The sequence below is a fragment of the Manacus vitellinus genome, unplaced genomic scaffold (genome assembly GCF_001715985.3).
Source record: "Manacus vitellinus isolate BGI_N305 unplaced genomic scaffold, ASM171598v3 scaffold_16_pilon, whole genome shotgun sequence".
NCBI classification, from domain to species: Eukaryota; Metazoa; Chordata; class Aves; order Passeriformes; family Pipridae; genus Manacus; species Manacus vitellinus.
In genome coordinates this window covers 10005747-10020891 of record NW_021939189.1, presented here as the reverse complement: position 1 = coordinate 10020891, position 15145 = coordinate 10005747, and the positions used below count along the sequence as shown (strand labels likewise).

Below are 15145 nucleotides of genomic sequence, written 5' to 3'. Positions count from 1 at the left end.
TGGCAGTGGATTGCCAGTTCCCACAGCTATTTTTAAGTAAGCTGCTTTGACAGTTTTAGAAATACTGCATGAAGTTAAATAATAATAATGATGTCAGTGTTTAGCCTCCGCACGCAGAAGAACAGCAGTGCCAGCAGTCCCTGCACAGCTACTGCGGAACATGAAGGTCAGCATTGCGAAGCGTGAAAAATTAACATACATAACTCTGTCACATGCACACGTTTTATTTGTCAAAAAGTATGTCTTGTGGGTCAGCCTTGTTAAAAATCCCAAGAAATCTTTTAAGAAGCAATCAACTGTTATGGTAGGACTCCATATATGATAAGCAAATCATATGGTTTTGTTAATTTTCTTAAGGATTCGCCTCTGCAAGGACTGCTCACCAGCACCTGTGGGCTGGGCACGGAGGGCTCAGGCCCGTGAACCCCTGGGCTCACACAGTATGTGCATTTTCAGAGAGGAGGGGTTTTGGCTGTGTTCTCTGCAGCTACTTTTGCTATTGCTGCTGGGTCATAAACAAGCAGCAGCAAACACAGTGACCTTGGCTTGGGCAGCTTATGTTTCTGTTTGCAATTACCAGCTATTTCTATGCCTCCTATGTGTGTTTATATTAAAAGCAGTACACCTAGTGCCTTTCTCACAGATGAAATTAGCTGATCCATTTTAACTGGAAACACTTTATTTTAGGATGTTGACTTCTGGGTTTTTTGACTGAAAGAATTTTAGTTTTCTTTCTAAACCTGATCAGTAACAAGAAAGCATCAGTTCATGTGCCTGTGTGCTGCCCCCTGCATGAGGGGACCTTCAGAGCACTGAGAAATCCAGGCTGTGACAGTCTCCTGCTGAAGGCTGTGATGCAGTTCCCAGCAGTGCTCAGAGGAGAGGCTTTACAGGTTTTACACCTCCAGCCAAAGGGACAGGCCCAAAACAACCACAGCACATCTCAGGCAAGGCTTGTAGGCACCCAGCATCCCTGCTGCGGGCTCCTTCCATGTGCACTAGACTTTGGGATGGCTCCATCCCAGTCCATCCTCCCAGGGAAACAAACCCAGAGCTGTCAGGCTGTCACAGGACATGCTGCCTCATGAACAGGTATTTGAACCTCCGATGTTACTTCTGATGATTTTAAAGAAACTTTGAATACATTCAAGGTGAATTTAATGACCTCCCGTTATCCAGAAAAGGCAAAGTACAGAAAAAATAAAAGATCTCACCTGCACTTGTATCTATTATGGTCAACTCATGTTAACAGAATGTTTTGCTTTAATACTTGACTTACATTAATACCTCACATTATTACACGTATGAAGCCAAATATGACGCTAACTTAGTTGCTTACAACCTCAAACCTTACTCCCAATACACATTCCAATAAATTTATTCTGTAAAAACAATACATTTTTTTGTTTCCTTTTTGTTTTGTGGTTTTTTTTGTTGTTTTTTTTCCCTGTGTTTTTTTTTTTTTTTTAGTTTTTTACAGTAAACTCATCAACTACAAACCTTGAATACGCAAAAGATGTTCCAAGGACAAGCATAACAAGGATTGATAAAACCAGACTAAATATGTTTTCACAATAAAAGCTGGCATAAAAATAAATAAAAATCTCTATTATCACAATAGCAACAATAATGTACACAGAGTAATGGATTTGGAATGCTTACTTACTAGTCTAGTTCTATTTCCAAAAGGAAAAAAAAAGCCAGAATGACAGCATCCTTTTTTAAGCCTTTCGTTATTTAAAATTGATGTTTTGTTTTGGTTTCCCATAGGGTTCTATATCACAGTAAGCTTAAAAATGGAAAGCATCCAAATGAATGATTTCAAATTGTGTTGGCATTGGAAAAAATCCTTGTATTAATCTAAAGAAACACAAAAAGACTTTCACTAACTCCACATATAGGAACTAAGTCAGATAGTGTACATTACATCATGGTTCGGAGAAGTATTAAGAGTATAACTAGCATCGTAGGTACTTCTAATAAGGAAAGGTATTTTATTACATTATTGAACTTGGCGGTGACCTCAACTGAAGAATTTTTCTTTTATGTTGTAAACTGATCAGAACTCAAGAAAGAATGGATATAGGGGAATTTAAAATTATGTTTGTACGTGGAAGATATTGTAGCATCGTATGGAGGGGACTAATTTCTAAGATTTAGTCGTGTTTAAAAAACACTGATTTAGAATGATATAATTTGGAATTACGCCTTTTCTGTCTAGAAAAGGAATGTAAAATGTGTTCAAGTATGCGATATCTTCATAAACCTCAGCCACTGGTAAAGGGCAACTTCATGCAACCAAATAATATGAAAATCAAAAAGTAACCCTTAGAAAAAAGGGCAAAAATGTCATTTCTGCAAACACAACAGATAGGAATGTGAATAATGTGCATACAAACTGGGATGCTGTTGATGGTACTAATGAACAGATGTGGTGACTCATATCAAATCCAAGAATATTAGACAACCAAACATGTAACCTTCTTGTGTTTTCCCTTAATATTCAGCAGTCATTATGTTGGTTAAGTCTGAAAGAGAGAGAGAGGGAAAAAAAATCACATTTAATGTAAGAAATAACATGCTGCAACAAACTTGATACAATCAACATCTTACTCACACACTTGAAAGTCACAGGTACAAGTAACCACCTGATCTGTTCATACAGATTTTTTCCTAGAAAGCTGCTTATGCTACATCAACTACCACTACAAAATATTAAAGAACACAGTTTAAAAGTAAACATTTAGGGCTTTACTCAAATAAGCAGCTCCAGTGATGTATGTGGGCGGGTTTTTGTTTCCCCAATGACTCCATTACAAATCTTGTAGCACACTTCAGGCACAAACAAATTTTGCTTTTTTCCACTGCACTAAATCACTGATGGACTTTGTGCAGCAGCTCAGGCACTGCTGCATTCCTGGATGCCCAGCCACGAGAACACCCTCTTGTTCCAATACATGAACACTTAGCAAGCATGAGGAAAGATAAAAGGTTTTGATCACTAAGGGATCCAAATGTTGCTTCTGAAAAGGAAATAGTTTGGCTTGAGTTCACTGTAAGGTGATGACAGAAAAGGAAGAAACTCCCACTTCCATGGTTGAGTCAAGGTCAGCTCTTGCTTTCCCTGACATTAATGGGATCAGGATCAGAATGTCCTCATGTGATCATGGCAAGTGTCTACAAGTCTTGGCTTCCTCATATTAAACAGAGAGGGCAAAGCTCACCTGCTGGCACTGGGATACACTACTTTAGCCCAGCAACATGACACCATGCAGTGTGCCATGACTACTCAGCCCTGGCCAAAGCATCCCTTCTCCTTTGTAAAGAATTCAGAGCGTGAATGCTTGTCCACCCACACCCTGATGCATGGAAAGAAACACCACACATGAGCAGCATGAAGGGATTGGTACTGGATTTGGTGTGATCAACCAAGGAAAAAAATCAGCATCAAGGAATAAGTGTGTGTGTGGGGGTACAGGTTAAATCCACTGTGGATGATGGAATTTTCATTTTGCACAGGATCCTGAGGAGGATATGAAAATAAGGCATTTTAACATCCCTCCACTAGCTGTTTGCTGCCTAAGCTCTCTCCTGCTCTAGTCCATCATACCTGCTGTGTGTGATGCCACGGTGATAGCAGACTTGTCTATCTTGCTTCTCTTGTCTAAGAGGATGAGAACATTCAAGTGCCATGTTGGCACTCTGGGATCCTGATCTGGTTGCTGTACCTCTGAGCTCAGGGCTGTGTTTGCTCAGTCCAGTCCTTCCCTCCTATAAGTTGTTTGTGAACAGTAAGTAGTGGAAATCTGCCCTTTCCGTGTGGGAGGTCCTGGTACATCCTGACTAATGACACATGATCAGGGGTTATTATAAAATGCTCAGGCATGGAGTGATGATTTACAGGAACTGCCTGAGACCTGCCTCCCCCAAAAGGTGTAATCACGTGCTGCTCATCCAGTGCACTGCACTCCACTAACCTCTCTCCTGTTTCATAGTCAGTGAGATCATACTTACAGGTGCTTTGGAGATGTGGCTTGGAGGGGTTCATTGCAGCTTCTTTGCCTTCAGATGTGGACACCCATTAAAACAGCTACTCATGAGTTGTCAATCAAACCCTGCCTTCTGCTAAAGTTCTCAATGACAGCTGCTGCCCACCACTGACAGGCAGGATGGGTGGTACAACAGTCCATCCCTACAGTATCACTCTCAGATCCAGAACAGAATGCCATCCTTTTGGAGTATGAAACCTTTGCACTTATTAACAACAATTCCCCTCTCTGCTAAGGCCAGAAGTTTGGGTAGGCATCACTCTAAGGTGGGGTGCTGGGAATATGAATACTTCCCCTCCACACTGTCTCACAGATGTGGCTGTTGGGGCACAGGAGGGACAACAAAGAGCCAGGTATGCAAATCACCTTCTACAAAAGCTTTCACAGTTTCCAGTGCCATCTTCCAGCATAACACACATTTTGTGTCCCAGGCACACTGGCAGGTGCCCCAGAAGTCAGCAGGTCTCCCGTCCCCAGATGCAGAGCCCCCAGGGCAGCACTCAGGCCCTCGCTCCTTCCCCTCCCCTGCAGCACTGCCGGGCTCTGCCGCAGCCGCTGAGCGAGGATGCGGCAGAGCTGAGCAGTTTCCATGGTCTCCATGGTTTCACTTCTCTTCAGCAACAGATCAGCTCTCATCATCTTTGTTTGAACAAGTCTCTCAGCTTAACTCTGAGCTACGGTACAACGTGTGCCTCGCTGACCAGTGCTACTGCACACAAAGGAAACAGCACAGGGAAGGACTGAGTGGAGTGAGAAATTTCTGTCATCAATAAAATGGTAGGACAGAGAACACAGTGCAGGGAATAAAAGAAAATCCACTAACTGCTGTGGTTTTTTTCTGGCATTGAAAATTCCTTCCTCAACAGCGACTGGCAACCATCCTGTACTTTAAAACACTCTTCTTGGATGGGTAGAAGGATAATTATTTACTTGCTCTGTACAATTGTAATTATTCTATGTTGTTTTGAGGTTAAAATGGTTACAAAATTCAGTGTACACAGAGCTGCAAATATTTCATCTATGCTGGCTGCTTTAATCTCAACTTGCATTCAGACATTTATGTTTCTCTGAGTTATGTCCCATGGCCTTACCCAGCAGTGTTGTTATCCTGACCTACTGGAAGGCAGCAGTTGACATAACTCTTTACACAAGAGACTATGCCACTATTTGATTTTTACATAGAAATTTTACCGTGCTATAGTCAGACATTTTTACAAATGTTATCTTTTTTTGAGGGGTAGATTTTAAATGGCCTCATATTGCAGAAAAAAAAAAAGACAGAAATACATACTCTGTTTCCATTTCTTAAAAAAATGTCCACAGAAATGCTTTTACATTGAATGGAGCCCTAAATCCTATGCTTTCAATGCTGATAAACCCCCCAACCTGTTATGCAGCCTGACCAATGTTATTTTTAACAAGTAAGGAGAAGAGTAAAGGAACCAAACATCTCAAAACCACATCAGAAGGACACAGTGAACCTGTGCTTCTCTGGCCTGTTTGACCATTACACTTGTCCTTCACAGCAGTAACTGGGATTGTTGCTACCCCACAAGAACATCACAACAAAAAAGCCTGGACACAGGCTGTTTTAAATATGTTCTCCCAATTGCAATAGTATCAGATGGCAGTAATTTTGGACCAGATTTTGATCCCCTTATTCATGCTGGCAGTCACCTCCACAAATAGATCCACTGACTCAGTAATGATTGTCAGTGTGAGTAAAAGGATCACAGTCCTTTACCCCACTTTAATATTCAGGCCGTACCAGGAGCAAAAAAACATATTTAATTTCGAACAAATCTATTATTTCTCAAAGACTCAGCAAAAGCATTCACCTCCTGACAGGCAACCACATGCATCTGTACGCCATGAGAACACCTCCTTTACCAACACGCTGTCCAGACTGTAACTAAAATACTGAATAGCACAAGGAAAACGTGCCACATGCCCTGTGTGCTGACTCCAACGTTCAGACACTCTCTAATTAGGTCAGAACCACAGCCAGCTTTCAAACATCAGTGTGTGGGCATCCAGAGAGTAAAAGTACAAAGGAACTTAGGTGTTCAGTTGGAAAGATTCAGAGCTATGCCAGCCAAAAACCAAAGACACAAGTCACCAGAGATTTAAATGTGGAATATAAGTCTACTGCCATGAATTCACTCATTTATGAGCAATTTTATGCCACAGAAAGTAAACAACACAGAGCCATGAACAGCTTTCCACCAGAAAATTCTGTTTATGTGGTATCCTGAAAAAGCCAAACCAATTTATATTTAACAGCAGAGGATGGCTATGGGGAGATTCTGTGACTCAAGACTTGAGCAAACTCTGAGATGGGCTGTCTTAGCTAATATACTATCAGTTAATTAATATTTGATGATTAGCCCCATGGTTCAGGCTCTGCATCTTTCTCAGGAAGGAGTCAGCCAAAGAGCAGCAGTGAGGGAAAGAGCTCAAGGGAATGAGCTTGAGAAACAGGTAGTGAAAGGACCAAGGAAAGTAATGTCTCTTTTTAGAGGGTACCTGTAGTACTAAAGAATAGTTGGGAAACTAAAGGATGGAGATAAGAAAGCACCTTTGTCAACCCAAGGGAGAAAAAACCCCACAAGTCGAGCCCTTGAACAGTATGAAATTGGCTGAAAAAATATAATAGCTTTGAAAGTACTTTTATTTGCTCTGGGTTTGAGTCTTTAGGAAGCCATCACTTCACATTTTCAAGCTCACCTCTACTACCTGGAGGTCAGAAATTTCATTAAAAAATATAGGTGAAGATGCTTCTGCAATCATTTGGCTTCAGCCGTTAGCCCTTCAAGAAGATCCCTATAATGCTGAGGGTAAGAGTGTGATTAAAAGGCAAGATTCTGTCTGATCTGAGGAGAGATGTGTCTTCAGCCTGCAGTCCAGGCACAAAAAAAGATAACTACTACCTCATTATTAGTAGTATTATTAAGAGAAAAGCTGCTTGTCTCCTTGCAGCAATTCTTGCATGGTCTGAGGGGCTGGGAGCCAAAGGCAGTCACAGCCCAGGGGCAGCACTTCAGGGCCCTGAACTTTTGCTTTGCTTGTCTCTTTGCCTTCATAGTGCCTTTCTACAACTTACTTTGAACAGGCTCTTAGTGTGCTGGGCAGCCCCCAGCCCCTTCCCGGGGGGAGCAGGTTTGCATCCCAGTGCCCATTCCAGCAGGTTCCTGGCGCCATCTCATGGCCACAGACACGGCCCTGGCGTGGCTGGATTTGGGAAGAGCAGAGTGGTGGGTACACAGCTCCTGTGCTGAGCACTGCAGGGGAGGAGGTCCATCTTCCTCACACCGTGTGCTCTTGGTCCACTGCTCTTATAACAAGCTAAATGGTTCTAAAGAGACCATTATCTTGTCTATGATGGTGCCTTTTAGCAGACCAGACATTCTTCAGAATTCATATGTGTGAACAAAAGGACCAAATGCCAACTCTGCAGGCACGTGTTTGTCTCTTTCGACCTTCCTTTCTACAGAAGAGAAGTGCAAGTGTGGTGGGCTGGAGGAGCTCAATGCCCTGCAGCAGAGCCCTAGTCTGGGTGTCCCTCAGGCTGTGGCTGCAGGACAGCTGGCCCTGTACCCCACCAATCCAGACACACTGTTCAACACCATCTGTTTAACACCAGTTGAAAAATAAATCTGATTACTCTTTCCCTGAGTGCCTCGTGTCCTATAAAAGCACACCTCCTAAAAGACACCTGGTCTGGCTCTGAGGAGCAGGAGGAGATGGAGTGTCCCCTCCTGGTCCTGAAAGAGAACTGCACTACTGACGAAAGCTCAATGAAATGCTGAAGATTCTCGTGTGAAATGCTGATTCTGCAGCAGAAATGCCCAAGGTAAAATATATGGATCAGGATGTGAATCCTTTGCAACTTAGTGCTTTTATCTCAAGCTGCCCATGAAACCATCTCCCCATGTCTCTTTAATCCATACTACTAGAACTCACCCTTTCCCATGATGTTAAAAGCATCCAACCCCTAGTTACAGACTGATTGTTCAAGGGTGAGGTCAAGGCCAAGTGCTGGGGTTGCAGAAGTCAGAGCAGAGCCCTTCCCCACATGGGTATGACAATGGTGACTGGGAGTATTTCTGCGGGTTGGTGCTGGCAGGAAGGACACAGACTGTTGATGATATTTCAGCACAGAGGCCAAAATATCTGCAATCCTGAAAACCCTGAGAAGCACCACGATGTTCTAGCAGGCTGGACTCAACCTCCCCATGGTTAAAAACATGTCACATACAGAAAGAAGAGCTATATGAATGTCACCAGCCACAAAGCCAACACCCTATGTGACTTTTTAGCCACTCAGTCTGTGACTGACCTAACTCAGTAAGGATTTTATCCTTGCATGGAGAACATGCCTGAAGTTCACTGCTGTCACTGCTACAGATACAGGAAACACAGCAGGCCCTCCCAAACCTCTTGTAACCTCAGACAGATTTTACTAACAGTTTTCTCACTCAAATGAGTGAGACATGAAGTGTCAGAGTTCACAGAATGTGGGCTACACATGCACTACGTGCTCACCACACTCCCCAGCCCCAGCCTCTGACAGTCTGTGGGTCAGAGGCTGAGAGGGCACAGCCGGGCAGTGTCTCCTTGTGCCACTCTCTGGTTCAAGCCAGTGGCTTCTTCATAGGGAATGGGACAGGCTCAGGGAACACTATCCTCCTGATCCCCTGAGCCACCTATCAAAGTCTTTATAAAGCAAAGAGACACAAAACACATACACTGCACTGCAGAGAGACATGGGGAAAGGAAGCTCTGGGAGGAGTCTTTTAGTGGGAGACAACAGCAACTCCCCAGAGGCTGTGCTTTGTGAGAAAGGGCTGAGGCTGAGCATGCAGCTGGGTGCTGAGGCACCTCAGCAGTGTCAGATGAGAGCCTGTGCTGGCTGGCCTCCTCTCACACCTGGGGATTCATGTCACTCAGCTCCTGTGACAGCCCGGCCCGGCTGCTCGGCCACGTGGCAGAGCCTTGGCATGGGAACTGCACAAGGACTGGTTCTGAGCTGGAGCTGTGAGTGCTGGAGCAGGGAGGCTTGTGCTGCTTCAAAGGCTCAGAAATAGCAGGGGTTGTTAAAGGTGGCTGACAATTAACCACTCGCCATAACAATCCCCCTGCTCAGCAGCCTTCCTTTCTGTTGTTGTGGTCACAGCAAAATAATATTGATAAGAACACACAACTGATACAAACACACAAGGAGATTGTATGAAGCTGCTCTGGAACAGACTGTATATCCTCTCCTTGGAAGGTCAGAGCTCGGGGCAGGATCTGCCCTGAAACTTGCAGTGTGCAGAGCCTGTAATGTGCACATGAACCCTCCTGAATTCTGAAGAACACAGTGGGACTGCACAAATTTTAAACAACTGGGAAAGGGTAAGCAGGCTCCCCCTGCTAGTGAGCCAACATGTATTATGCAAACAGTTTGATTCTGCTCTCACATCAATTTTACATCATTCCAGATCATGTTTTTCAGTAGCTCCTCTCAGCTGACATCAGTGCAAGTGTTGGAACAAAAATAATGCTTATAGTACCTTTTCTCATTCAGTCATATCTCTAGAGAAAAATTTGTACCAGGGCAGGGACCAGGCCCATGTTTCTGTTCTGGACACATTCTGAGCACTGAAATGCAACCCAAGAAGATGGTACATGGTATGCACAGGTCAGCCTGGCTCCAAAGCCCCCCGGGAGCAAACTGCATGGGAAGTGAATGACATTAACAGAAGATTACCCCTTCACTGGTTTTCTGCAAATCTGAAGAAGTGTTTCTTGTGTCATTGCCTGCGTCCCCAGCATCAGAGCTGCTCTTATTTTCTTCCTCTTTGCAGTCCTTATCATCTTCATCTCCAGGAGATTTCCGTGACTGCTTGGAGGATTTCTAAAATGATCAACAACAAAGTTAAAATTAAAAACTTACCTTCAGACATAGAAAGACACTTCTGAACTGTATGTGAAATGCTGTCTGATCATGCAGTTCCCTGTTCAAGGTGAATATTGGGGAAGACAAGCAGGGTGAAAAGCATTTTTCAGGTGAAGTAGCTGGAGTTACTGCCATCAATAAAGTAAAAGGAGAAATTCTGTGTGTTCAGCACAGGTTGGCAGCTCAATTGACTGAAAGACAGACACAGTAATAGGAGCTGGGTATTAGTGTTGGGTCACCTGTAGGTTTTGTTAGTTAATGAAACAGATGGTGCCAGCCTGACAAAAGTTTTGATTAAACACAGAGATGTAAAATGAGAATAACATTAGCAGAGCTGCTTTCCATACTTTTTTTAGTGCTGTCAGCTTTAATATATTAACATTAAAGCCATGTGGAGCCAATACATCTTTTCTGCTCCCTTTATGTTATGCAATTCTACAGTACAAAAGGATAAATTGTGGCATTAAGCCACCATTTTCCTAATCCTCTGTTTGCCCAGAGTCTTCTGGAAAGAAGATGGTAGACCAGACCTGAATTTCTAATGTAAAACATACAAAGGGGGTGAAATTACTTAATACATTTTGTTCAGTGGATGAACCACAAAAATTCACGCTCTCCCCCAAATTGAGCCTGGATCAGATTGTTTGCTTCATTCTTCTCATTTTAATTAGTTTTCACTTTCAGAAAAGAGTAACATGAGCCACACTTCCCACAATTTTTTAAGTCAAGTACAGACCTGGAGGCACACATAGAACCAGAGGAAGTAACTATAGTGTTGCTCCCTTTCACCCAGGTGACATGTAAGAGGTCTGTCTGAACCCAAAGGTGTCACTACTCAGGTGAGTACCTTCACGAGCCATTGTGAGGCAGACACACACTCGTAGCTTCCTGATCTATGTTGCTATTTGGACACTAACTGTGCTGGCAGGTATCACAATGCAGGTCTTTTACCTACAAATTGAGCACCTTACTCCCTGCTCCCTCCTTCCCATTCTGTATCCTGTATTGATGTATTTTACACTCAGCTACAAGAGGATCAGTTTAGCACATCTGACCCTACCAGATCTTTCAGAAGCTGGGGTGCTCACATTGGAGATGGGAGAAAGAAGCTTGAATTTTCCTAGACAGGAACTAGACCTGAACTCATGAAACTCTCCTAAGGCACACTCCTAAGGCTTTTTTTTCCTTCGTGGGGAAAGACCTATCTAAAATGTCTAAACCTACCAATCCATCTTTGCATGGGCTTTCTTTCCAGCCCTTCTGAACTCCTTCCCATACTTTCACCTCCTCAGAGTGTGGGCATTAGAACAGGGTAGAGTATTTAAACTGCTCTCTCACCAAGGTTGTCTACAAAAGCAAGAGCATTTTGCCCACTGGAACACCACTGTTATGGTACTGGAATCAAAAGGCTGAAGTAGAACAAATTGCCATGAGGTGGACAGTAGTACAACTATATGTATATATGTTACATGGGTAACAATAGGAAAACTCAGAAGATAACCTTTGAAGTGTAGGATTTTTTCCGTTTTGAGCCGGCTTTTTCATTCTTTCTTTTTCCTTTTCCATCCTCTTCTACCCGATCACCTTCCTCCTCACTGCTGGCATCTGCTGTATTTCCACCTTCTCCTTCAGTTTCTGATGAGCTCTGTTGCTGAATTGCCTTTAAAATAACAATAACAATTACAATAATAACATAAACAACAAAAATATCACTAAAATCTATTACTTAATTTTTGTTCTGTATGGAAGATAGAAATACTGGAAATGGACAGTTTAAACTTCAATCAGTACAGTCTGGAAGAGCTCAGGTTATTCTTGCAATTATCAAGAAAATGGGCTGCAAAGGCAATTTTCTCAGCCACCACTTGAACACAGTTATCAGATGCAGATTCTGGGATAGCATGTTCTGAAGGGTTTACACGGAAACACAAGATCCGATAACAAAAATGTGTTTGCTGGAGAACTAGGGGCTGCTCAGAGGAGAGACCTGGCATGTTTAACTTTGGGCAAAACTATGGAAACTTTTAGACTTTGTCTGCAATAGGAGAGACTTACTCAAGAGAGAAGATGTTTGTTACATCCCCTAAAGGGCAAGATCTTTGTGCTTTGAAAAAGCAAACACTGACCAGAAGGCTGAGCACTCTCTGACAGTCCATCTTCCACAGACTATTCACTAGATTTTTTTTCAAATACCCAAGTGTATGCAAAACATCTGTAGGGCTGAAAATATGAAACAGGAACTGAGAGGGGCAGCAGCTTTTCTGCAGGTGGTCTGTATCTCTGGCTTGTAAGGTTTTGTGATAATAATGTAATAGGTGTTTGCCTTCTTTTGGAGGTGATTTCTGCCTTCAAAGTACCACATTTTTTTAATGAGAAAAGTTCTTTGGTTTTATACAGCCCACCGACTACTCTTCTCCCCCTCCAGCTTCACTGGCTTTCTGCTCTGGACACCCAACAGGGAGAGCTGTTGTACAGCAGCAACTGTCTCCTAACAGCAGCTTAACCCTCCACCTCCTCACTCCTCAGCTTTGGCAGCTGTGTCCTACATGTTATAGATTACCAATGTAAAAATCAAAAGTGCAGTGACCTTAAGGTCTGTGTAAAATACACCAAGCCTGATACAAAAATAAACAACAGAAAGAAGAAGTCAGAAATTATTCATGTTTATACTGGAGTAAATAAAACCTTTTGTTTTTAATTCAACTGAATCTGCTGCAGAATTTTCCACTTCACCAGCCCAGAATATCACAGAAAGCAAAGGGCTCTGCAGTATGATTAAAGTTCCATTTGTCACAGCATGTGAGACTGTAGTTGTCCTTACATTACATGGTTACCAAAGCTGTAAAACTTTCTTGCTCCACCAAAGCCAGGACCTTCCACATCACTCATACAATGTTCACACTGACAAGAAGTCTTCAAAGAGGAAAACAAGAAAGATAAGGAGGAGTAGATGTGAAAGTCATTTACCTGATATCCAGTAAACTTTACTCCAGGGTTGTTTTCTATTTCCCACAGGCCTTCATTAAATCCTTTTCGCTTGTTCGACTTCCCAAACTTATCTTTATATTCTTTGTATGGGAAAAGGTCTTTGGGGCCCAGGAACGCACTGCATTTTAACAAAGGTAACATTCAGAAAAGGATTGAAAACGCTCCTCTTCAAAAAAATCAAAATGTTAACAGTGCAAATGTTTTCTCCATTCTTCTGCTCATTCCATAATTACTTTTCCAGTTTTATGTATTTGTTTGTTTATTTAATTATTTATTTATTTATCACACTGGCTTTGAGCTACTGCTGTGAGACTGATTTAATGGATTGGCTCACCATCCTGATGTTTGCTGTAGCAAAATCATCTCTAGAAATAACTAAAACATGTCTCCTTTATTATACTAACTACTGCTGGGAACTGGCACTTGAACAGTTTATGAAAAGGATTATATGACGTAATTGCCTGCGATAGCAAAGGACCAAACTTCCAATCTTAGTGTTACAAACCGACAAAGGCCTAAAAATGCCATGTGAGCAGTTAAAGCATGTAAGGTGTGCCTAGGATCCATGGGCCAAAATTTATCCCTGGTACTCCAAAACAGAAAAAGCAGTGGCATTTATTATTATCTATACTGCCAGTAAGCCTGGGATCTTCTTTTTTGGAATAAGCCCCCCACATACTAAACCCTGTGAAAACACAATAAAAATGTTCTTTTCCAAAAATCTTATGATTTCCTATAAGACAAAAAACAATGGATTAATATAGACAGATGAGTAATAGAAGGAAACAATGAGACACACAGGGTGCTTGTGGCCAAATAGTTTTTTAGACAACACAGCAAAGGAGGGATTTTGTGCTCTGCTGCTGCCTAAGTCAGCTATGCACTGGGCCAACTAATTTCAGGCAAAGGCACCACAATGCAGGGAAGAAAAAAATTACCAAGGGAAAAAAAAAAAGAAAGCAAAGTGATGATTTATCCTGCTTTTTCTACATATGTTACAGTAAAATTCTAACTTCTTCTATAAAACTGAAGGAAGCATGACTTTCTTTTTGTTGGATATCTGCATCTACTGTATTCTGTATCACGGTATTGAGGTGGGTAATCACAAGTTAAATTAAAACAGTGATGGCAAAAAGACCCCTTTATTCCCACGTGGAAGATTCTGTGTCATCAATGACTGGAGCTGAGCAAGTCCCAGTGTCCTTCACTATAATCACTGTCCTACTTTCCTGATGATCTTTGCAATTAACATTAACTCTCTGGTCTCCATTACCATGGGATTGCAGAGCTCCACCACGTACAACACATTTATTGTTGTAGCCTCACCACGAAGTTAGGAAGTTGCCCTTTTTTGCAGATGGACTTCTGAGGTACAGGGGTTTGCCCAAGGTCAAACTCAAACTGAGATCAGAGTACAGAGGAAAAACCAGCTATCTTCAGTCTCAGTCTAATATCTTATTCACAGGGGCATATTTCTCCTTGCTGTAAACATTATTTCTGATTAATGCCTGATTTATGCCCAGCATTTATGAATGTGTAAAGTTCCACTCACTTAAATCATCCCACTGGCCAAGAAGTTTGCCAGTGCAGAGCCAACTGGTTGCTAAAGGTATCAGATGACAAGTCCCTGAGGAAAGAACTTTCTTCTAACTCCACATGAGCATGGGATCCACACTTATTTGGCTCATTGAGAAATATCTCAATTTTATAACTACAAAACCAAAAATACATTTCTACCTGAAAGCCAAACAGTGATTTCCAAACTACAGTAGAGCAAGGGATCTGAATAAATTATCTACGTTTTTTCTAATACTAGGAGATGTCTCCTTGTTGTCAAAAATACATACAAACTGTTCTAACACAAATAACAAAGGAAAACTGTATGAAACTTACCATGAGCTACCTTAATTTAGCTCAAAAGTAATGTATGGAAATGTTTCCACTGCCTTTTATGTACAGTAAACACTGAAAAACTGTCTACATCTTTGTTTGAAATACATTTGTTGCCACTGGGAGAGTATAAGTTTCCACTGCTCTGCTATAAAACTAAGGAGCTGCAATCTACAGCTCATTTTTAACAGTTAGGCTTTTTAAATTATTAAGGTAGTAACTACAAACTGCTTTTCTGCTTCAGAACAAAAGTGGTCAGAATTTTTCTCTTAAAATG

General features: G+C 42.0%; 1 protein-coding gene across 1 annotated transcript in view; it reads right to left on the bottom strand.

Annotated features, from left to right (window-relative positions):
• Window positions 1-204: 204 nt before the first annotated feature.
• HDGFL3 (HDGF like 3) overlaps window positions 205-15145 on the bottom strand; it is a 62885-nt gene continuing 47944 nt past the window's right edge. Inside the window, exons 4-7 of the mRNA XM_018069491.2 lie at window positions 12958-13096; window positions 11492-11650; window positions 9802-9948; window positions 205-2528 (exon numbers count right to left, since the gene is read on the bottom strand). Of these exons, the coding sequence (XP_017924980.1) occupies window positions 2523-2528; window positions 9802-9948; window positions 11492-11650; window positions 12958-13096 (451 nt within the window). The 3' untranslated portion in view covers window positions 205-2522. The remainder of the gene's footprint in view (window positions 2529-9801; window positions 9949-11491; window positions 11651-12957; window positions 13097-15145) is intronic.